At 46.0% G+C, this 24,428-nt stretch overlaps 1 protein-coding gene across 1 annotated transcript in view; it reads right to left on the bottom strand.

Annotated features, from left to right (window-relative positions):
* Positions 1-13,868, bottom strand: part of MAJIN (membrane anchored junction protein) — a 34,194-nt gene extending 20,326 nt beyond the window's left edge. The window contains exons 1-5 of the mRNA XM_088480113.1: positions 13,753-13,868; positions 12,220-12,265; positions 11,987-12,062; positions 10,956-11,069; positions 2,790-2,827 (exon numbers count right to left, since the gene is read on the bottom strand). Coding sequence (XP_088336239.1) covers positions 2,790-2,827; positions 10,956-11,069; positions 11,987-12,062; positions 12,220-12,265; positions 13,753-13,853 — 375 coding nt within the window. The 5' untranslated portion in view covers positions 13,854-13,868. The remainder of the gene's footprint in view (positions 1-2,789; positions 2,828-10,955; positions 11,070-11,986; positions 12,063-12,219; positions 12,266-13,752) is intronic.
* Between the last annotated feature and the right edge of the window lie 10,560 nt (positions 13,869-24,428).

Genomic DNA, 24,428 nt, shown 5'->3' with positions numbered 1-24,428 from the left:
GCTGATGTGTGTGATTCCGTGCATGCTAAATATGATGTGGTTATTTTGTTATTAATAAACTGATGGTTAACAAATACATATTTTCAATTTAGCTCTTACTGAGTCGACTGCTGAAAATGTGAAATTTAACTAATCTGCAAAATAGTAACAATATTAGTGCAGACCAGAATAAATCTAACTACAATGTTTTAGGATACAGTCACACTGGGTATTTTAAACTATCATTCTGTGTAATTGTTACAGGTTCCATGATGCCTTCTTGCACATTATCCAGGGCACAAATGTAACCTGTGGGAGAGGCCACCAAATAGTGTCCCATAATCTGCTTTTGGTCATATATCCTCTCTAATCCTTTCTACTGTCGACCATTTATTTTGAATTCATAGGAATGTTGGGTCATCCTGATTGAGAATTAAAATTTAGGCCGGAAGTTCCTACATTTTGACTTAAACACCCCTGAAGAAGTCATTGTTGATGAAACGCATTGGGTAACTTGTTTCTGTGACCCAAAAGTGGGCTCAATGAGCAGTAAATGAGCTAGCCTCATTAAGGGGTGACAGCAAGTTAGTAACAACACCTAACCCACAATGTCAACGATATATGTGTGATGTAAGGTTTTTATTCAGTTTTACATTTATTTGTTTTAAATAAAACCAAATGTTAACAAAACAGACAGAAACTGATTGATTGTCCTGGGTGTACTCTGGTTGAGGGTATCATTGTAGAAACTGAAAGTGGATCCCTTCTTCGTCATCATCTTCACCCCTTAAATGGACATTAAAACAGATAAAATCAATGGAAAATGTGAACCTGCATAATTGGAGTTTGGCGCTCCACAAGTTCACCATTCCGTAGAACCCTTCTGACCCATACTGGCAAGAGACCGCACTTGGGGAAGCAGCCTCTACTAAAAATAATTTTTAATGAATCATACTGTTTTTTATATTTGCATTTTAAGATAAATTGGTTGATCTAGCGCAATATAGGTATTGTATTATATATATATTGTACTGTGCCGACCAAAAATAATAATCTTCTGGTTAGGTTTTCTTAACTCTTGAGGGGTAACCTCGTTAATTCTTGAAGGCCATATTCATTGCAGACTTCCTGGGTAGTTAACTAAAGTACAATTAAGGTAATTTACTGAGTGCAAATGCATTTGTTTAATATACCATATGACATCACATTGCTCAGCCTGTCCCAATTAGTTCACATGTGCTAAACATAGCTAATTCACCACGGACATGCATATCTTAGTACTTGCATAGCACATATGGCTGTGTTCTCCCAAAATAGTGGACATGCAATTCTCATGTGGGTTTTTTTATTTTGCCAAGAATCCAAGATGCTACATAGACTGAAGAGGACGTGTCCATGTGGATTGAGTAATAAATGAGAAATCGAGGGTGTGTGAGGGGAATGTTTATTTAATAAATAAATTTTCTGACGCTGTGTGTGTACTATCATTGCTTTCATATTTTTTATTACAGTAGGGAGTACAGGTGCCAGCAGGCCCTTGATACCCAGGCAAACTGGCACCTGTGGTTCGCCAAGTGCGATCATGACCCAGCAGGCTTGCTGGGACCTGTAGTCCACTTGTAAAGAACAATATTATTTACTATTACCTATGCACACAAAGCTGAGAAGTGCCCTGGGCTGCTGGTTGTCCTTAGGAAGGGTGAACCCCTTTTTTTGGGGGGGGGGTCCCACTTTCCTAGGGCTCCCAGCTCTGGGCTAACCAGACTAGGGCTGGTTTGACATTATGACAGGGGAAACCAGCGCTGTGTGTCTCCCTGCTATAGTATCACCAGCCCCGACTGGATTATCCTTGTGTTTATTTTTCAATACCGGCCTAGGCTTTTTTATTTCATTATTATTTTTTTAAACGTTCTTACAGTTTACAATGCATAGCCTGCACAGATCATAGTCATCTGTGCAGTGCTTTTAATCAGGTGCTGGTTTGACATTATAGTACCATTTATCCAGAGATATTGTGCATATGCCGTAGACTCTGGCACAGTGCCAGCTTCTTCAGTGAATGCGACAGCCCAATGTCATCCGGGGAGGAGGGGATCCACAGATATCTGCACATGGGCCCCCTCCAGTCTTGAAATGACCCAAGTACTAATTTACCATACCGTTTAATAACCTCCAAATGAAGAAAAATAACATGTTGATCTATTCTTATCTTGATCTAACCTGTTTTGAGTGAAATATAAAATTTTCATTTAACATTAGGATTTTGCTCTGCAAATGTTACTTTGAAAACTATGGGGTCCATTCAGAGATGTACGTAGACCTAATGGTTGGAATACATCTGCAATGTTAGAAGATTAGCGTATGTGCCAGATCTGTACTGTGCATGCGCCAGTCTTCTACTGCAAAACCTCTCTCAGTTCCCCAAAGCCGCAGAGTGATCGCCAGGATACTGCTTTTGGGGGCAGGGAGTGGATGGAGCCCTCTGTTTCAAGGGGGTGTCGGGAGCAGGAGGTCTTCCAAAGCAGACTTCCTGCCCCTGCCTGAACATGAACAGTTCTGTTGCCCTAAGTTAATAAGTAAATAAGCTTACATCTTCGGATGAAACACAAGGATCGCAGATGCCTCCTGCTGAAATTACCATATGTTAGCATCTCTGTTGCATCCACATACACAGCAGCGATGCTAACAGCGTCCATCTCTGAATGAGGTCCTATGCGTTTCTAAATGTTATCAGTTAAAAAATGCTAACTAAAAAAAAAATGTTTATCATATTACACACTTGCTTTATAATGCTCTATATTGGTACATACCTGATTCTTTTTTTCACTGCTCTTCTCAGAGCAACTTTCTGTTGGAATATACAGTATGTGAATTTTGCAAGTTATATCATATCTAATGTACTATGCATTGCAGAGCTGATTAAAACAAATGAAAAGATTGAACATAAATGTTGCCTAGTATTAATCAGCTACAAATAACACTCACAAGAAGGTCTATTACTGTTCCTAAAATATAGCCACATTAAAGTTGTACTGCTTTTTAGGACAGTGTGGTAGTGTAGGGACTACCATGGTGCTCTGATGGTTAAGAGGAAGACCAGTCACATGAAACAAAGTGTAAGTGAAGTGTAGGCAACTACAGGCAATGCAGAGTTGTACACAAGCCGAAATCATCTCCATCTGTGACTGAAGCGACGTAACTGGGCTGTAACAGAGCGTTCTTACGTTCAGTGAGAGTGTGCCTATGGAATCAGGCCATGACATTCGATTATTTCACCCAGTGGTAGCATGTATATTGCAAAAAGCATGGAAAATAGTTTAGAACCTCGTGGAATCCCACATGGACGTGGCACTGGTGGTGATGAGTATACGCCAAAAGAAACTCTCGGTCACCTGCCAGTGAAAAATGATTTGAACCAGCTAAGGACTGTGCCAGCCAGTCCACAGAAATGTTTCAGGCGCTCAATTAGAATCCCATGGTCCATGGTATCAAATGCTGCAAAGAGATCCAGAAGGATTAAGATTGAACAGTCTCTTTCCTTAAGAAGATCATTAAGCACACATACCAGGGCTGTTTCCGTGCTATGTCTTCTTCTGAATCCTGACTGGAATGGATCATAAATATCATGGGTTGACAGACAGGTTTTCATTTGCGTTGCAACTACTTTCTCAATAAGAAGGTTTGATAACACATTCTACATCCATTATGTCACAGCTGGTCTATGAAGACCGGAGGCTTACATTTGCAGGCTTGGAATCTTGCCACTTATTTGATGGCACGGTTGGGATTTCGGCCTGGATGGAGCATACTTTGGGCCAAATATAACAGCGTGAGAGTTTAGAAAATGTGAGAGTAAACTCTCACATTTTTTAAACTCGCCCAATGTAATAGAGTCCGAGAACATCCAAACTCGCAAGTTTGCAGACTCAAAAAACTCTCATTATTATTTTTCCCATTTTGAAAATACAACTCGACCAATGTAATAGTGTCAGAGTTTAATGCTAAACTCTCACATTTTCTAAACTTTCATCCGATTATATTTCGCACGTAATCTGCAAAAAGGTTTGCAAACTCATTGCATATTGACTGGGAGAGGGTCTCATCAGGCTGCAGAATGCTGGTTTTCAAATCATCTCCACTGTATGGAACAACTGAGCAGGCCTGTTGTTTGCTGCCATGATCTCAGTTGACACAAACTCTGGGCCTGATTCAGACCCGCTCGCGAGCTCTGAGCACTCGCAAGCGGGTCGATGTTGCCCAAGTGCGCATGCGCGAAACCCGAATAACGACGGCCAAGCCGTCGTTATGGGTCTCGCACCAATAGAGGCGTGCTGTCGATGGTGATTGACAGCACGCCCCCTTTGGTGGGCGTGCCATGGTCGTGGCTGCCCAGACGGAGGCGTTCCCGAGTGCTGAGCGCTCGCAAGTGGGTCGATGTTGCCCAAGTGCGCATGCGCACGCTGTGTGCTGGGCTGCTGTGTGGGAGAGAGAAGGGAGGGGGGGGCAGCACCAGACCCGGGCCCCCACTGGGCCCCTCAGGAAGCCCGGGCCTGGGTAAACAGTACCCGCTCCCCCCTCTCTCGGCACCCCTGTGCCTCAGAACTAGTCCAGCAACAGTGTCTGCAATTTCTTGTAGAAATATCTTTCCATCTCCAGAGGGGCGGTAATTGAGAAGTACTCTGAAGTTTAATCCAGTAGAACTCCGGGCAGCGATACACTACTGGATGGACCCTAAGTTTAAGTGCTTTTTTAAAGCAGACAGCCAATTCAACTAAAATACATTGCATAACAACTAGGGGTGAGCGGGTTCGGATTTCTGAAATCCGAACCCCCCCGAGCCCCCCCGATCCGAGTCCGATCCGAGTCAGGCTCGACTTTTCCCGCCTGACTCGGATCTGAAATCGAGGCAAAACGTCATCTTCCCGCCTTCCGAGTCTCGCGGGTTTTGGATCCTATATAAGGTACACACGTCGGCGCCATTTTCTCACTCGGCTGTGGACAGTGAAGAGGGAGGGTGGGAGTTAGGGCTGTGTAGTGTAGTGTAGTGTAGTGCTGCTGTTGTCCACTACTTCAAAGTCCATAGGGGCTGGCTGTGTTGTGCTGTGCTGCTGTTGTTAATAGGGGCTGTGTCCACTACTTCAAAGTCCATAGGGGCTGGCTGGACTGTGTTGTGCAGTCAGTTCTCCATAGGGGCTGTGTCCACTCCAAAGTCCTGTGCAGTGTCCCAGTCCTAAAGGAGTGCTGTAGTGTTGTCCAGGGGGTGCTCTGTCCATCAGGGGTGCTCCCCCCAAGTGCTAAAAAAATAATATATTTTCTGTGTTTGTGAATTGTGTGCGCAGTAGCCGCACGTGCATCAACAAAGTAGTGCCAAGCGTGCGCCTGTGTCATAAGTAAAGGGCCGGCTGGCTTGACCGTTAAGGGTGCTGTAACCCCCGAAAGTACACTCCAGTCCAAACCAAAAAAAATATTATTTTCTGTGTTTGTGAATTGTGTGCGCAGTAGCCGCACGTGCATCAACAAAGTAGTGCCAAGCGTGCGCCTGTGTCATAAGTAAAGGGCCGGCTGGCTTGACCGTTAAGGGTGCTGTAACCCCCGAAAGTACACTCCAGTCCAAACCTAAAAAAAAATTATTTTCTGTGTTTGTGAATTGTGTGCGCAGTAGCCGCACGTGCATCAACAAAGTAGTGCCAAGCGTGCGCCTGTGTCATAAGTAAAGGGCCGGCTGGCTTGACCGTTAAAGGGTGCTGTAACCCCTGAAAGTACACTCCAGTCCTAACCAAAAAAAAATTATTTTCTGTGTTTGTGAATTGTGTGCGCAGTAGCCGCACGTGCATCAACAAAGTAGTGCCAAGAGTGCGCCTGTGTCATAAGTAAAGGGCCGGCTGGCTTGACCGTTAAGGGTGCTGTAACCCCCGAAAGTACACTCCAGTCCAAACCAAAAAAAAAATTATTTTCTGTGTTTGTGAATTGTGTGCGCAGTAGCCGCACGTGCATCAACAAAGTAGTGCCAAGCGTGCGCCTGTGTCATAAGTAAAGGGCCGGCTGGCTTGACCGTTAAGGGTGCTGTAACCCCCGAAAGTACACTCCAGTCCAAACCAAAAAAAAATTATTTTCTGTGTTTGTGAATTGTGTGCGCAGTAGCCGCACGTGCATCAACAAAGTAGTGCCAAGCGTGCGCCTGTGTCATAAGTAAAGGGCCGGCTGGCTTGACCGTTAAGGGTGCTGTAACCCCCGAAAGTACACTCCAGTCCAAACCAAAAAAAATATTATTTTCTGTGTTTGTGAATTGTGTGCGCAGTAGCCGCACGTGCATCAACAAAGTAGTGCCAAGCGTGCGCCTGTGTCATAAGTAAAGGGCCGGCTGGCTTGACCGTTAAGGGTGCTGTAACCCCCGAAAGTACACTCCAGTCCAAACCAAAAAAAAAATTATTTTCTGTGTTTGTGAATTGTGTGCGCAGTAGCCGCATGTGCATCAACAAAGTAGTGCCAAGCGTGCGCCTGTGTCATAAGTAAAGGGCCAGCTGGCTTGACCGTTAAAGGGTGCTGTAACCCCCGAAAGTACACTCCAGTCCAAACCAAAAAAAAATTATTTTCTGTGTTTGTGAATTGTGTGCGCAGTAGCCGCACGTGCATCAACAAAGTAGTGCCAAGCGTGCGCCTGTGTCATAAGTAAAGGGCCGGCTGGCTTGACCGTTAAGGGTGCTGTAACCCCCGAAAGTACACTCCAGTCCAAACCAAAAAAAATATTATTTTCTGTGTTTGTGAATTGTGTGCGCAGTAGCCGCACGTGCATCAACAAAGTAGTGCCAAGCGTGCGCCTGTGTCATAAGTAAAGGGCCGGCTGGCTTGACCGTTAAAGGGTGCTGTAACCCCCAAAGTACACTCCAGTCCAAACCAAAAAAAAATTATTTTCTGTGTTTGTGAATTGTGTGCGCAGTAGCCGCACGTGCATCAACAAAGTAGTGCCAAGAGTGCGCCTGTGTCATAAGTAAAGGGCCGGCTGGCTTGACCGTTAAAGGGTGCTGTAACCCACAAAGTACACTCCAGTCCAAACCAAAAAAAAAATTATTTTCTGTGTTTAGCCGCACGTATATATCAAATCGATATAACATAAATGGAGGACCAAACTTTCTCCGATAAAAATAAAATAGAGAAAGATCAAGAACCACTTCCTCCTAGTGCTGAAGCTGCTGCCACTAGTCATGACATAGACGATAACATGCCATCAACGTCGTCTGCCAAGGCCGATGCCCAATGTCATAGTAGAGGGCACATACAATCCCAAATGGCAAAGTTCAGGAAAATGACCTTGAAAAAGACATTTAAATCAGCTGAAGAGAAACGTAAACTTGCCAATATGCCATTTACGACACGGAGTGGCAAGGAACGGCTAAGGTCGATCCCTAGTATGTTCATGACTAGTGGTTCAGCTTCACATGACGATGGAAGCACTCCTCCCACTAAAAAAATCAAAAGAGTTAAGCTGGCAAAAGCACAGCGAAGAACTGTGCTTTCTAAGAAGATATCACAAATCCCCAAGGAGAGTCCAAGTGTGGTGGTGGTTGCGATGCCTGACCTTCCCAGCACTGGACGGGAAGAGGTGGCTCTTTCCACCATTTGCACGCCCCCTGCAAGTGCTGAAAGGAGCACCCACAGTCCACTTGCTGATATGCAAATTGAAGATGTCACTGTTGAAGTACAACAGGATGAGGATACTGGTGTAGCTGGCGCTGAGGAGGAAGTTGGCGAGGAGGATTCTGATGGTGATGTGGTTTGTTTAAATCAGGCTCCGGGGGAGACAGTTGTTGTCCGTGGGATGAAAAAGCCCATCACGGTCATGCCTGGGCAGAAGACCAAACATTCCACCTCTTTGGTCTGGCAATATTTCTATCCAAATCCGGACAACAACTGTCTTGCCATATGTACCATATGTAAAGGTGAAATAAGTAGGGGTAGGGACGTCAACCACCTAGGAACATCCTCCCTTATACGGCACCTGCAGCGCGTTCATAAAAAGTTACTGTCAAGTTCAGAAACTTTGGCTCAGACCGTAAGCAGTCCAGGGACACCTAAATCCCGTTGTCCTGTTGTATCCAAGCGCCTGCAAACCACACCGTCAACTCCCTCCTCGTCAATTTCCTCCTTAGTCAGGATCGGAAGTAGTCCTGCAGGCCATATCACTGGCATGACTGACTCTCCTATCCGGGATTCCTCCGGAGGATCCTGCATTGCTACGCCTACTGCTGCCGCTGCTGCTGTTGCTGCTGCTGCTGGGAGTCGTTCATCATCCCAGAGAGGAAGTAGGAACACCACTACTTTTACTAAACAATTGACCCTCCAACAGTCCTTAGCGAGGAGGATGAAGTACGACAGCAGTCATCCTGAAGCAAAACGTATAACTGAGGCCTTGACTGCTATGTTGGTGTTAGACGTGCGTCCGGTATCCGCCATTAGTGCAGTGGGATTTAGACAATTGATGGAGGTAGTGTGTCCCCGGTTCCAAATCCCGTCTAGATTCCACTTCACTAGGCAGGCGATACCGAGACTGTACAGAAACGTCAGAAAAAGTGTCCTCAGTGTCCTGAAAAATGCCGTTGTACACAATGTCCACTTAACCACGGACATGTGGACAAGTGGAACAGGGCAGACTAAGGACTATATGACTGTGACAGCCCACTGGGTAGATGTATCACCTTACGCAGCAACAGCAGCAGCGTCACCAGTAGCAGCATCTCAGAAACGCCAGCTCGTTACAAGGCAGGCTACGCTGTGTATCACCGGTTTCAGTAAGAGGCACACCGCCGACAACCTCTTAGAGAAACTGAGGGAAATCATCGCCCAGTGGCTTACCCCACTTAGACTCTCCTGGGGATTTGTGATATCTGACAACGCCACCAATATTGTGCGGGCATTACATCTGGGCAAATTCCAGCACGTCCCATGTTTTGCTCACACAATAAACTTGGTGGTGCAGAATTTTCTGAAAAGCGACAGGGGCGTGCAGGAGACGCTTTGGGTGGCCCGAAAAATTTCTGGCCACTTTCGCCATTCAGCGACTGCGTGCCGAAGACTGGAGCGCCAGCAAACACTCTTGAACCTGCCCCGCCATCACCTGAAGCAAGAGGTTGTGACGCGGTGGAACTCAACCCTCTATATGCTTCAGAGGATGGAGGAGCAGCAAAAGGCCATACAAGCCTATACATCCACCTATGACATAGGCAAAGGAGGGGGTATGCACCTGACTCAAGCGCAGTGGAGAATGATTTCCGTGTTGTGCAAGGTTCTTCAGCCCTTCGAACTTGCCACACGTGAAGTCAGTTCAGACACTGCCAGCTTGAGTCAGGTCATTCCCCTCATCAGGCTTTTGCAGAAGCAGCTGGAGAAAGTGAAGGAGGAGCTAAGACGGAGCGATTCCGCTCGGCATGTGGGACTTGTGGATGAAGCCCTTCATTCGCTTTGCCAGGATTCCAGGGTGGTCAATCTGTTGAAATCAGACCACTACATTTTGGCCACCGTGCTCGATCCTAGGTTTAAAGCCTATGTGGTGTCTCTCTTTCCGGCCGACACAAGCCTGCAGAGGTGCAAAGACCTGCTGGTGAACACACTGTCAGCTGAAGCGGAACGTGACACGTCAACGGCTCCTTCTTCATTTTCTCCCGCAACTGGGGCTGCCAGGAAAAAACTTAGGTATCCTAAGCAACCCGCTGGCGGTGATGCAGGGCAGGCAGGACCAAGTTTGGACATCTGGTCCGGACTGAAGGACCTGGCAACAATTTCTGACATGTCTACTGTCACTGCATATGATACTGTCACCATTGACAGAATGGTGGAGGATTACATCGGTGACAGCATCCAAGTAGGCATGTCAGACAGTCCATACCTGTACTGGCAGGAAAAAGAGGCAATTTGGAGGCCCCTGTACAAACTGGCTCTATTTTACCTGAGTTGCCCCCCCTCCAGTGTGTACTCCGAAAGAGTGTTTAGTGCAGCCGGGAACCTTGTCAGCGAAAGGCGTAGGAGGTTGCTTCCACAGAATGTGGAGAAGATGATGTTCATCAAAATGAATTATCAGCTCTTCCAGGGAGACCAGCCTCCAGAACGTACAGAGGGACCTGTGGTGGTGGATTCAAGTGGGGACGAGTTAATACTTTGTGAGGATGAGGATGTACACACTGAAGAGGGTGAGGAATCGGTGGATGAGGAGGATGAGGATGACATCTTGCCTCCGTAGAGCCAGTTTGTGCAGGGACACATTAATTGCCAGCTTGTTTTGTGGGGGCCCAAACGAACCAATCATTTCAGCCACAGTTGTGTGGCAGACCCTGGCGCTGAAATGATTGATTTGTTAAAGTGTGCATGTCCTGTTTATACAACATAAGGGTGGGTGGGAGGGCCCAAGGACAATTCCATCTTGCACCTCTTTTTTTCTTTGCATTATGTACAGTTTGGGGCCTAGTTTTTCTAACTGCCATCCTGTCTGCCACTGCAGTGTCACTCCTAGATGGGTCACGTGTTTGTGCCGCCCACTCGTGTCGCTTAGCATAGTCATCCAGCTACCTCGTTGCAACCTTTTGGACATAAAAACACTATTGTGAGGTGTGAGGTGTTCAGAATAGACTGGAAATGAGTGGAAATTAAGGTTATTGAGGTTAATAATAGCATAGGAGCAGAAAAACCTACAAATTCTGTGATTTTAGCTGTTTTTATGCTTTTTTTCAAAAAAATACAGATCCAAAACACAAAACCCAGAACCCAAAACACGGAAGGGTGGTTTTGGCAAAACCAATCCAGATCCAAAACACGAAGAAAGATCCAGATCCAAAACCAAAACACAAAACACGAAAAGTGGCCGGTGCACACCCCTAATAACAACACAGTGTTATAAATAATCGTAAAGCATGTACCAGGTGATAAGTACTGTATAATTCTTTACTTGTTACAACCAATTTAATAATCAAAGTGTGAACATCACTTACCATAGACCATAGAGTGTGGCTCTATATATATAGTGAAGACATATGGAAATGGAAGGAGGAACTTATGTCCATGTTTAAACCTTAGACGAGAAGCACTATGCCATTTGTTCTTGTCTGGGAGATACCAGTCAAGATTATCAGAAAAGACCTTTTATTATGCATTCTTTGTTTATTAATACTGAGAAGAATAATGTTTGTGATAGCTGACTTACTTATTCATAGCCAATATTCAACATTTCTTCCACCTGAGCATTTGTATGGACCCTGAGGTGCTGCAGAGGAGCAACCGATCTATGTCAGAAAACAGACATGTTCTGAAACGACAACCTCTGCATGCTACCCCTGTCAGCCCAGATCCTGGCACCTACATTGACATATAAAAATATATCCACCCAAACCGCAGGAGATCCACACTGAACAGGGATAAGTGCCTTAGAGCCATTGCTTAGATGCTTTAATCTTATTGAGTTAAGGGGCCTATCCATGACCCGACTTTGTAAACAATCTGACCAAAACCAGGAGGTTTTGGTTGCATTGTTTACAAAGTCGGGTAATGGATAGCCGGCAAGGACCAGCGGTCCTTGCCCACCTCGACTGTCTACTGAACATGCCCGTCAACCTGACGACGCTCGTCAGGTTTGTCATGTTCAGAGATAGGAGATCGGCTCCTTCACTGAATGACGTTCAGTGAACGCCGTTCAGTGCGGGCACCGCTAGACGTTCACACTTTCAGGTCGCCTAATGGATAGGCACCTTTACTATAACTGAAGTACAGAAATAGTAAGTCAGCCAGACAATTAGCCTCAGAGCATTGTCCTTGTCTTTCTCCCAAGCCTCCATAAATCAGAGTTTGAAGTCACAATCTTCCTTATAAAGCATCTCTCTCTCTCTCTCTCTCTCTCTCTCTCCCCCTCTCTCTCTCTCCACACAAAGGCACCTCCTATCTTCTTGGTCAGAGAGGTTCTTAAAAAATTCCACGTAGAGAAGACTGTGCAGTACTTGTCCCGTGTTTCATTACAGTGAAAGGATACAAGGAAAAATTATGAAATGCTTTGTAGAAAAAGGATGTAAATTATCATGATTGGCAAGTATGGCTCGGATGGAATCCTATGGGGAAAAAAAAGTTTAATATAGAAACAAACGGGACATAATCACAGATAGGCAATCAAACTGTCTTATTTCATTCTCATTCTTTCAGTTACTTTATGGGATTTTGCTTTGTTTCTTTTTCTAAACAATAGAGACTACATTTTATTACACTCACCAATAATTCTTTTACAGTATGCTCACACTTTTCTGCGTCTTCTGAGCTAATAAAGAAGTAAAATATAGCTGTCATAAAACATTTTTTATTAATTGTTTTGGATCCCTACTGGTAACTGTTCATAGGGAATCACGTCATCAGGCCCCCATGCCCCGCCCACTTTACTCAGAAAGTGCCAGGTTGCGACAGACTTGTCCACATTCCAAGGGGCTGGGAGACTCTCTCCCAAATTCGGGCGTCTCCTGGAAATTTTAGGAGAGGACCAGTATGAGACATGTACTGATACAGAATTGAATCAGAATTTGGTTTGAGCAATGGACGTACACAAATGCGGACGATGCAGGGTCGTACACATTTCAATCAGATCCACACTTATGCTGGAAGAGGCAGAACTGGGTTGGAACTGCACACAGAGAAAGTTCAGAAAGGGTGTGATCACAAAATGCGGGTGATGCAGAGATAGACATAAGATAAGATATGCCAGTGTATCTTTTGAACCTGCTGTAATATTAAGCAGGTGCAAGCGTGCACTAATGATGATGACTGATAGTTAACCAATCAGTGTTCATTCTAGCACCCTGCACCTGTCAAGACCCGTGCAGTTCCTCTTTCCTGCCTGGAGTGTCGCTTTCTGCTCTGGTGCTTCTAGCACACTCTGGTCTTTGTTGCATCAGCTGAGTGTGCTAGAAGCACTGGAGTAGAGAGCGACACCCCAGGCAGGAAAGAGGAACTGCACAGGTTGTGACAGGTGCAGGGTGCTAGAATGAACACTACAATCATATATTGTACCCAGGGCCAGATTAATAATGGGGCACTCATCACACCCCTTCTCCTTCTCCGTATAGGCTGATGACCATTTTTAGTCCAGGCTTATGTGATCCTTAATCCGGCCCTGATTGTACATATGTGGCCGCACTTCGGGGTGTGTACAACTCAGCATATGGTGAATATAAGCATCCTGGAGCAAAGTAAGCCCAATTTATTTGCAACTCTGCATCAGGCCCATTAAGTGCAGCCTAAAAAAAATCTTGTAACCGGGAATGGGACCAAATAATCAGTAAGGATGAGAGACGTAGAGTGGAGAGGTCGAGTTCTGAGACCTCTTAATACATGTTTAGTAATGTACGTTTTGCAGTTTCTTTTTATGGTTTTGTTTGCTATTATAACAAATGTATACAGGATTCAGTAAAATACAAGGCAACCTATATATATAGGGACTGGCAAGTGTACTGTAGCAGCGCTATAAGAATGTCTTGTGAGGAAAATTAGTCTGACGCTACATAAATTGTAGGGTTGAAAGTCTGGCTAGATGAAGACCCGTGAGAAGCGAGTTCCAAACGTTAATGCATGTGATTGTGTATTACTGTACCTCCAGTCCTCTCCTTACATCGCAGGAAGCCCTGCTCTCACTGACAGGCCTATTTATTATAGTGACATAACCCATTTGTCTGTTCTGTCCCTGCCCACTTCCAGTACTCTGGCCCAGTTTATTTAAAATACTAATTCCATAACTTACATGAAGCATACACTTACCTAAATTGGACGCCATATCGGAGTTTGAACTTGTACACATACTTTGCGGTATGCAAGAATCGTGTTTCAGGGAGAGGAAAGGAGAAAGGCTTTATAGGCATGCTAATGCTCACATACACAAAAGCAGCTTCTGTATAAAATAAAAAAACAAAATCCATGTGTTATTCGACAATGATAATGACATTACAGGGCCAAAAATATGCGGACACCCCTTTTAATTAGTTTGTGTGTTTGGACCTCTCAGCTCATTATAGAACTCACCCAAGGGATGGGTTGGGGGACGACGACTGTGGAACTCTGTCAGGATGGAACATACAGGGGGTTGTGGTGAGATGCACAATAGAGAAAATACAGACAGGGGGCACTATACAGGACTTATTAAGGGAAGAGCACAATAAATAAAAACATGTGGGGGGAGCACAAGGCAGGACATATAGGGGGGACATAAAGGGGCACAAAGGGGTATGTACACACAAAGGGGAGCATGTACACACACAGGGGACATGTACAAACATAGGAGGGAATGTACAGGCACAGGGGACATGTACAGGCACAAGTAGGGAATGTAAAGACACAGGGGGCATGCACGAACACAAGGGGGCATTTACAGACATAGAGGGGAACATACAGACTTAGGACAAGACAGGACAATAATTGTAAAATTCTAACATGTAAAGAATAATTAAAATAGAATGTATGTTGTAAAATGTAAGTAATTCAAATAGAATATATATTACAATTGCAATTTTTATTTAAATATACACCTCTTTGTCTGTCTGTTATTACCTAATCTTATTTTATTACTATTTTGTTCCGATATGTAAAGCGCAACTGAATATGCTGGCACTATATAAGTAACTGCTAATAATAATAATAATACTATACAAACCTGAAACCATCTTATAGAGAAGGTAAAGGGGGAATGTAGTCAGAATTGTTGAGAGATCAGCAGCAGCACTCTGCTCTGTCTCTGTTTGTTTACACTAGGATCCGCTGCGGCTCTTCGTGGAGCTCTCTCTTCCAACATGAAGCTACTGCACATGAGTGGTCTTACTGAACGTCTTTTCTCCTCAGGTGTCCATTAAAGACAGACACACGACGATGGCCACCCTGGACCCTTCTACAAACACAAGAGCTGCCAAATTACACTGTACCACCTCTGCTTAAGTGTGTAAGCACTCTGCTGGCCCCACAGTGAATAAAGAGCCAGTAGGTGCATTCTGCACCATACGTACTACAACTCCCAGCATATCCTGTAAGCTCAAGGCTTTCACTACTAAATTGCCACTGCAGTTAACCGCTGCATCACCACTTTGTAGATATACCACTGTGATTATCCCATGCATTACCCTGTACATGCATGATACCAATAAATCCAGCTAGCCGGTTAAGAACTCTCTGTATAGCCTAACAGTCACTTTCACATTTGCTGTGTTCCCTATTGTGACCATCATCCCAGGCTATATATGTCAACAGGAGTAGATAATTGACATTTATTACTTGACCCCTTTCACCTTCTCTGTAAGATGGATTAAGGTTTATATAAGTGGACAGACAACAAATACACTGGCAAGATTGAAGCAGAAGAACCTGACCTCAACCTCATTGATCAACTTTGGGATTAATTAGTACACCGAGCAGGGCCGAAACTAGGATATCTGTCACCCGGTGCAAGGCAGCAATTTTGCGCCCCCTCTCTTCCCGTACCTGGATTTTGTCCTTGCTTCTCCATAAGGCAGTGCACTAGTCAGACGTCCCTGGTATAGTGAGTTACATTATTCCACACACCATAATGCCCATTACATATTACGCCACACACTGTAATGCCTATTACCAAAGTACCACTTACATATTTGCCTGACACCATTTTATGCCCCACAGTAAGGCTTCTAATTACGTTAAAATTATCTGCTCGTTGTTAGGGATTTTATGCTCATTACCAGGGGTTCCATGCTCGTTGCTAGGGGTTAAATGCTTGTTGCCAGGGGGTTTCATGCTCGTTGCTAGGGGGTTTCGTGCTCGTTGCTATGAGGTCCAATAGGACCTCTAGCATCTGTCTCCTCCTTGGCAGTGCCCATTTTTGGATGGCCATTTTCATCAGAGTCCATGCGGGGGGCTAGTTCGCATGAAATTTGCTGCCAAGGAAGAGACAGATGCTAGAGGTCCTTATTGGACCTCTAGTGTCTGTCTCCTCCTTGGCGGTGGCCATTTTTGGATGGCAGTTTTCTGAATCTGCAGCCTCCAAGCCACCTCAAATCAGCCCTTTTTCACCCCCTGAGTTCTGGCACCCGGTGCACGTGCACCTGTAGCCCCCCCCTAGTTGCGGCCCTGCACCGAGAGCCTGATTCTGAGGTTTGAGTAAAGCAAAAACAAGCAAGTAAAGGCCCCCATAGACCTATGAACGGATCGCCGGATACTGCAATGGGATCGGAAACTCCAATCTGCAGGTCGGAAATGCCGACGGCAGCCGTCGATGTTCCATCGGTGCAATTCTCCATGTTAAATTATTTGCTAACCACAATCATATTCTGATTGTGATTTGCAAATCGGTGAAATCCAAAATGCTGGATTTCACCTATTCTGAGATACAGGGTAGCAGGATTGCAACATCGCAGCGATTAACTGTGCACCTTTTCAAAACCCTGCTGCGCTGCAGGTGGGGCAGATTTAGATTTGGCATTGATGTGCCCAAACTCAAATCTAAATTACAGTGTAAAAATAAAGCTGGTCGGCATTTATGGGCTACATGCAAAAGCTCCAGTATTTACCCTACATGCAAAAATATAAAAGTATTTGCACCCCTTGAATTGCAGCATGGTTTGTCCAGGAGCACAGTTACAGTACTTGTTCTTTTTTGCTTTCCTCCCACCTCAGAATCAGGCCCTGTGGGAAAGGCCTTATCGCCCAATGGGCCTGATTCAGAATGGACGCTGTTTGCATGGCTGCTGCGTCTTTGGACAGCTCTGTGTATAATATGGTCAGAAAGAAATATATACTTTTGTGTACAAAGACACACTAAGGCCCGAATTCAATTTGAGGCAAAAAGCCAGAATCCGCGGAAAAGTTTCGCTGATGATGTCATTTTGCCAGGCGGAAAAGTATCGCCGTATCCAATTTAAAAGACTAAGTCAATGCAATGTAATAAGCGGAAAAGTTTCGCCTATGAATAGCAGGCGAAAAAAATTGCAGAATTGGGGTTTTGGGGTGCAACGTTATAGGAACCCCTGTGCAGCCTTCAGACAGTCCCCCAAAGGTAAACTGTGTAAAAAAAAAAAAACCACTTAAGAACACCCCAAAAATCACTTTGAATTTGGGGGCAAAAAAAAAATGTTGGGGGACAAAGTTAAAACTAGCGAACTAGATTCTGGGGGGTCCCGAAGTATGCCCCATGTGTTTTTTTCATTGCAGGGGCTTGCGGAAGGTGGATTTTTCACAATTTTTTAAACTTAACTTTAGAATATGCTGGCCCCCATTTTCAAGTAACCCAAATTTGCTAGGATAAGTTATTTTCAGCCAAAAAAACTCCTGAATACTATTCTGCACCACTTAAAGAAAAACGTTATTTAGCAGCTATTGAGTTAAAAACCCCAAATACCTTCAGCAAGCCAAATCGGGGGTAACCAGGTCCCGTTTTCACGTACTTTCAAATTGAATACGGGGATACGCAGGCACGCGCGCGATACTTTTCCACCTGCAAAACACGCGATGTAGACGAAAGGCCCGGGAGGGGAAAAAGTATTGCGGATCCGCTCAAATTGAATACGGCTCTAAGGGCCTGATTCAGACCCACTCGCGAGCGGCTGTCCGCTCGCAAGTGGGTCGATGTTATGCACTGAGCATGCGCACGACGGAGGGAGCTCCGTCGTGCGCATGCGCCAGACGCGACGAGCGAAGGAAAGTCCTTCGCTCGTTGTGTCCGATCAAAGGGGGCGTGCTGTCAATGTTGATTGACAGCACGCCCCCTTTGGTGGGCGTGCCGGGGGCGTGCCTCCCTGACGGGGGCGTTCCCACGGGAACGCCTCCCGTCAGAAGCCGGCCCACTGACATCACTAGTGATGTCAGTGGGAGTGATTTTGGCTCTGATAGAGCCAAAATCACTCCGGAGCTTGCGGTTGAAAACCTCAACCGCAGGCTCCGGCTCGCAATTTCGATGGTCGCGATGGTCTCGACCATCGCGGCTATCACAAAGCACGCTCGTATAGCCTGTGGGTGGTGACCCACAGCTATACGAGCGTCCAGGAGGACGCTCCATGAAAATGGAGCCCGGCCCTCATTCAGAGCGTGCGCTCTGCTCAGAGCGTACGGCTCTGAATGAGGGCCTAAGTGTGCATTTTTAGGTAAGCCGATAGAGCTCAAACCAATTAAATAGTGGGGTAGATGTATTATAGCGGCACTTAACGTGTCGCTATAATGCTTCCCGCTTCGCCTCTTTACCGAGGCGAAGCAGGAAGCACTACCGATGAGATGTATAAACATCTCATCGGCCGGAGAGGGGGAGCGTTAACTCCCCCCTCCGGCGCTACCCGCTAGAGACAGCAGCGCATCAGGCTAGTGCTGATGCGCTGTGTCTCTCTCCCGGCTGGCTCCATCGAGCATGCGCGGGATCTCGCAAGTATCGCGAGATCCCCATGTGGAGGCGTGGAGCCGGCAGCCGCCGCAGCAGGGACAGCGCTGTCCCTGCTGTGGGGATAGGCTAACGTCAGGCTGTAGCTGTCGATAACGACAGCTACAGGCGGCCGAACGGTCATGCGTTATGACCGTTCGTACATGGCCCTGCCGTCGGCACTGCTATCTTATAGATCATACATCGGGGAGAAGCGGTATCAGGGCACATAACGTGCGCTGATACCGTTTCTGGGCTTCGTACATCTCCCCCAATGTTACTTATATTTATCTGTGGTGCACCACCAATGTTTCTGGCCACGGATCAGCAAAGCGTGTGGAAATCATTAATCTCAGGAACAACACATGAGAGTATGGAAAGGTTCTCATGCACTAATGTGTATTAAGTGCTGACAAAATATTGGATTCTGAGCACTGGCATATATTATGTGGGGTTGGGTATGGGATGCCGGTGCTCGGGTTCCCGACAGTCAGAATCCCAAAGCCAGCATCCAGACAGGGTTAAGATACCGACAGCTGTGTAAGTATCTTTACCCTTCTCCTACCCCTTCCCCTAAACCTAACCCTCCTTCCCCTTCCCCTAAACCTAACCTCCCCCCTAATGCCTAGACCTGATCATGCCCACCTAGCAGGGGCGTATTTGCCGCTAGGCAACCTAAGCAGCCACCTAGGGCCCGGCAGGTCCCAAGAGGCCCGTAACCAGGCCCCCCAAAAATCGTCCCTGGGGAGAACCTGCCGCGCTGCTTGTGTCCTGTTGCTACTAGCACCAGCCGGGAGACAGGACACACATACCAGCAGTGTAGTAGCAACACGTCGGAGGCTCGGCTGCTACTAAGCTGGGGGAGGAGGAGGCGGAGTTGAGGCCAGGGCTGGCCGGCCCTATCATTAAGCAGGAAGGGGCAGGCTCGGGGATGCTGCAAGGAGTGCCATGGTGAGCAGGATGCTGCTGCGCCCGCAGACAGTCAGTGACAGTGATTCACTGTCACTCACCTGCTGTGAAGCTGTTAAGGCGCGGTGCAAGTGGAGGTCATAGGCAGGTAAATTTGCTGGAGCTGGAGTGGTGGGGAGAAAGGCGCTGAACTGTGAGGGGATGGGGGTCTTTGCTGGGAGGGGATCTGTAAGGGGAAGGAGTTCTGTGCTGTGAGGGGAGAGGGTCTATGGCTGCTGAAAGGGGTCTGTGATGGGAGGGGGTGTATGTACTGTGAGGAGAGAAGAGTATCTGAGGGGATGGGGGGGTCTGTGCAGTCAGGGAAGAGGGTCTATGGCTGCTGAGAGGGGTCAGTGAGGGAAGGGGGGGCCTGTACTGTGAGGGGAGAGGAGTCTGTGAGGGGAGGGGGGGTCTGTGCCATGATGGGATCTATGGCTGCTGAGAGGGGTCTGTGAGGGAAGGGGGGTCTGTATTTTGACGGGAGAAGACTCTGTGAGGGGTGGGTGGGTCTGTGCTGTGAGGGGAGGGGGGACCTGTGGTGTGACGGGAGAGGGTCTATGGCTGCTGAGAGGGGTCTGTGAGGGGAGGGGGTGTCTGTACTGTGAGGGGAGAGGAGTCTGTGAGGGAACGATGGGTGCTATGTAAGACGGCATGTGGTGCTGTCAGGTGGGCAGTGAAGGGGCCAGGCTGTCAGTGTGACTATAACAACCAGAAGCTGTGTGCATACACACATTTATTTCTGAAAGGAATATATATTAGCTGTGACACTCTCTACCCCTCACAGTGCTAACTCCCCTGTGAATGCTGGTGCTGCCAAAGCGGAAAACTTTACCTGGCAGTGGCTGAGGAGACGGGATGGGTGAAGCCTGTGTGGGTGGGTTACTGCAAGTACTAGTGCTGGTTAGTGTGTTTGGTGGAGCGGGGGCGGCAGCTGGACTCCCTGAAACTGTGGGAAGGCGCAGCCGAACGTCAGAGAGGATTAAAACACTGAAGTGAGGAGAGCAACTACTGGCTAAAAGAGGACTGAGGGAAGAGTCAGGGGAGCGTCAAAAGCCCACTAATAGGAGCCTGCAGGTAGTGTGAAGACGCAGTTCCTGATGATGTCATTTTTCATAAGAACACCAGGAACCGCGTTCCACCTGAAATATATATTTTATATATATATATATATATATATAAATATATATATATTACTCCTTTCATACATATTTAAGTATACATTATGTATAATACACAGCTAGCTACATATACATATTTAAAACAGGATGACATATATAAATATATACAAGTATATATGTTAGATAGAAAGAAAGAGGGGGCGATCCATATTGTAAAACAGCTTGGTCACTGGGTACCACACGTTATGGTATTGTTAAATAACTCCACCGGCACACCGTCAATCACCATCCAGGCTGAAGAGTCCAATCATGAAAATATAGTGCTATGGATTGTTTGAAGGAGGGGTCTCCAAACTGGTATCTTGCCTAGGGTCCCCTGAGATCTAAATCCGGCTTTGCCCCTAGTGACTAACCCTAATCCACCCCCCCCAGTGCCAAAACCTCCCCCTCCACCTAGTGCCTAACACTAGCCTCCCCCCCGTAATCCTCCCCCAAACCCCAATACTTATGCTGGCCATACACGCTACAATTATCGGGGAGATTGCCTGATATCGGCGGATCGCCCCGTGTGGGGGGGCGACCGAGGGTTAAATATTGCTCGGTCGGCCATGCCGGATTGTCCAACATGCCCATCCGATGCGATATTTCCCGGTAAACTGTCGGCCGCATCGGGCAGTGTATGCCCAGCCGCGGCCGACAGACATTTCCTGTGTTCCTTCCTACGGAAGGAACAGGGAAATGTCCCCTCCCCCGGGGGCGGAGCGCGGATGTCGGGCGAATACACTGTGAGAGAAATCTCACAGTGTATGCCGGCGACATCTGCGGCTGGCATGCTGCCAGATAAAATGTCTGTTGGTCTGACAGACATTTTATCTGGCCGTGTATGCCCAGCATTACTGTTGGGATGTCGGCACCGGGATTCTAAGCACCGGTGGAAGGTATTCTGATGCATCCCATTGTGTGTACAAGTATACATTTCTTATAAATATATGCAGTAACTGCTGAAGACTGTAGGTAAGACCTATGAATGAATGCACAAGTTTCTTTGTTCCAGTTTGACATTCAGTAAAAGGTACAAAAACTACTGGCCTTCACTATATTTATATAAATTATATTTATTCTAATATGCCACTAAATGAAAGCCATACCTTCTTAAAAGAAAAAAGGACAGACAAAAAGTTATTCCTACTGTAATTGACACATTTGAAAGATGGCAAGATTGACCTGGGCATGAAGAGGCAAAAATCATAAAAACACAATTGGGCAGAGGTTCCCAAACTCTGTCCTCAGGCACCCTAACAGTCCAGGTTTTAAGGATATCCATGCTTGACCACTGATGATTTACTGTACTGTAATGAGTACCTCAGTCAATTTGATTTAACAGTCTATGCTCAACCATGGATATCTCTAAAACCTGAACTGCTGGGGTGCCTTGAGGAACACTTCTGGGAACCTCTGCAATAGGGGCAGTCTGTTTACAAAAGTGAAGAAAGTAAGGGTCCTGGAATCAACCAATCAACAATTAAATGAAAGCAAATGTCTTATCGTTTGCTTCTGGCTATTGCATGCTTGTACTTTAGCAGTAAATAAAGCCCCACAGAACAAAGCAGCTAAAAAATGGACCATTAATTCATGTATACAAATGCTGTCATTTTGTCAGCCTTGGTGTACTTAGATTCTGCTAACCACACATATTTTTATTCAGATTCATTTTGAGAAATAAATTATAACTATAATTATATAACTATAATTAGTATAACTATAATTATCTTAGGCAAAAGGAGCATTTAAAATATGGGTTCAAGTTCAGAACATGGGTCCCCCTGGGTTAGCATAACTAAACTTGTTCAGAAAAATAAGTAAACTAATTTAACACTTAAACTGCTTTGTCTTACTAATGTAACACGTTGGGGCCTATGTATCAATCTGTTTGTCACATAACATTATGCAGAAATTGCAGTTTCTGCATAATGTTATGTATTGTTCCTATGAACCAAAAGCACAATGCAGGAAATTTCACAGAAATCTCTGGCAAAGTGCTAATTAGTGCTGCAGATTGTAGTCCCTATTATTATCAATGGGGGCTACGATCTGACCCCTATATACTAAACTCCAAAAAGCTAAGCTTTTCTGAGTTTAGTCCTGGTAATTTACACCATCTTCAGATGGTGTAATCTACTGTAAGCTTATGGAGGCTCCAAGGGCTGGAGAAAGATCTTTCAATCTCTCCCCTGCAGCCCACGTCCAGCTCCGGAAGCTGACATTGTGCGCATGCGCAGTGTCAGCTTCCCCTTGGGGGGTCTTTCACTACTCCTAAATGTCTGGGATATAACTCACAGGGACAGCGGTTACCGCAACCGCTGTCCCTGCGAGTACCCCTTTGTACATAGCGGGGATATTTTCATTAAAGAGTAAGATATCCCCTGCAAGTTGGATACATAATAATCATGGCAGTACCTCAATTATTAGTACATAGACACCTTAAAGCCCCCACACAGGGTGCGATACAGCAGCCGATCCGATGGATTGGTACGATATCGCTGCTATATCGTCTTGTATGTGGGCATGATATTGGCCAGTGTGCGCTCCCTTGGGAATGTACATCGCACCTCCAGATCTTACTGCATGTTCAGTTGATCTGGGGATGCGATGTGCGATCCCATGCATGTGATGAAGATATATGTTTATATGGTTTTTTTTTGCTTCTTTCTGTAATGTAATGGTGCATGTTTAAAATTGAGTGAAATTGAAATAAAAAATACTTTATTAAATAAATTAAAAAATGAGTAATGAGTTATCACAAGAATATCACTTGTTGATATATCTGGACCATAAACTGTTACTTACTAATGGAACACATTCTGTATCTTCTTCTTTCCTAATTCAACGCTTTTCAGACTGTCTGGCTCTGACTGACTGAGCTGAGAGACTGCCCCCAAGTGTTTTTCCCGCCTTTATACACAGCAGTTACAGCCACGGCTGTGCCAATGTGACAGCTGCTGAGCCGAATGGAGCCTCCCACACAGTACCCACCGCTGCCACTGGAGAGGAGGCATGTTTACAGAGGACTCGGACTGCAGACATGCTCCCATGGTAATACTACCGCCACCGTCTCCCACAGTCCCCACCACCACTGGAGAGGAGACACTAGGGACGTTATTCAATTGTTTTCGTGGTCCGGATCTCCCATCTAAACTGACAGGAGATCATAGGGCGCTATTTAATCGATGCCCATTTTCACGCTGATCGCGCCCATAGTGGTCGGTTTTAGCCGTGTAAAACGGCTACCTCTGACCAAAGTGCTGGGCGCAATTGCGAAAAGTGCTGCCCAAACAGGTCACTTTTCGCCCATTTCAGCTCGCACCCCGCTAGAGCTGTGAGCTGAAATGGTGCGCCGGCAGCTGATTGCGCCCGACAGGAGCAACAATTGAATAGCTCCTGTTGGGCGCATAAGGGGGCGAAACAATTGAATACCGCCCTAGAAGCCCAGCTCTCTGCCAGTGTCTTGTGTGATGCCAGTGACAGCAGTACATGCTGTAAGGAACAAAGAGCACTCAGGGCAAAGTAAGCTGAGTAATACAGGAACGTGGAGACCAGTGACAAACAAGCGGTTTCCCTATTCTCATAGGTACAGTTATTATATTTGTCACTGAAGCTCCTGCATGGTCATTATTCTCAATAATGTATATTCCCCCCATGCACAGTACAAAAATGTTACATGCGCCTCTGTCATTCAGAGCAAAGAGCTACACACACAAACAGCAACAGTGCCAGTGATGACATTGACTGTAAGGTGATAGAAACAGCTGCTCTATGGACCTAAATGATATATGTACTTGCAATACACAGGGGTCTATTTACTAAGCAGTGTTAGGAGACAGAGTGAAAAGTGATAAGAAAGTGATAAGGTGCCAGCCAGTCAGTTCCCATCTGTCATTTTTCAAGCACAGCTAACACTGCTTAGTAAATAGACCCCTCAGTAACACAGCTGTCTCTCACTGTCTCAC

The sequence above is a fragment of the Taudactylus pleione genome, unplaced genomic scaffold (genome assembly GCF_031769625.1).
Source record: "Taudactylus pleione unplaced genomic scaffold, aTauple2 ptg000250l, whole genome shotgun sequence".
NCBI classification, from domain to species: domain Eukaryota; kingdom Metazoa; phylum Chordata; class Amphibia; order Anura; family Myobatrachidae; genus Taudactylus; species Taudactylus pleione.
The sequence above is the reverse complement of the archived record's forward strand: the minus strand, read 5'-3'. Positions and strand labels throughout refer to the sequence as shown.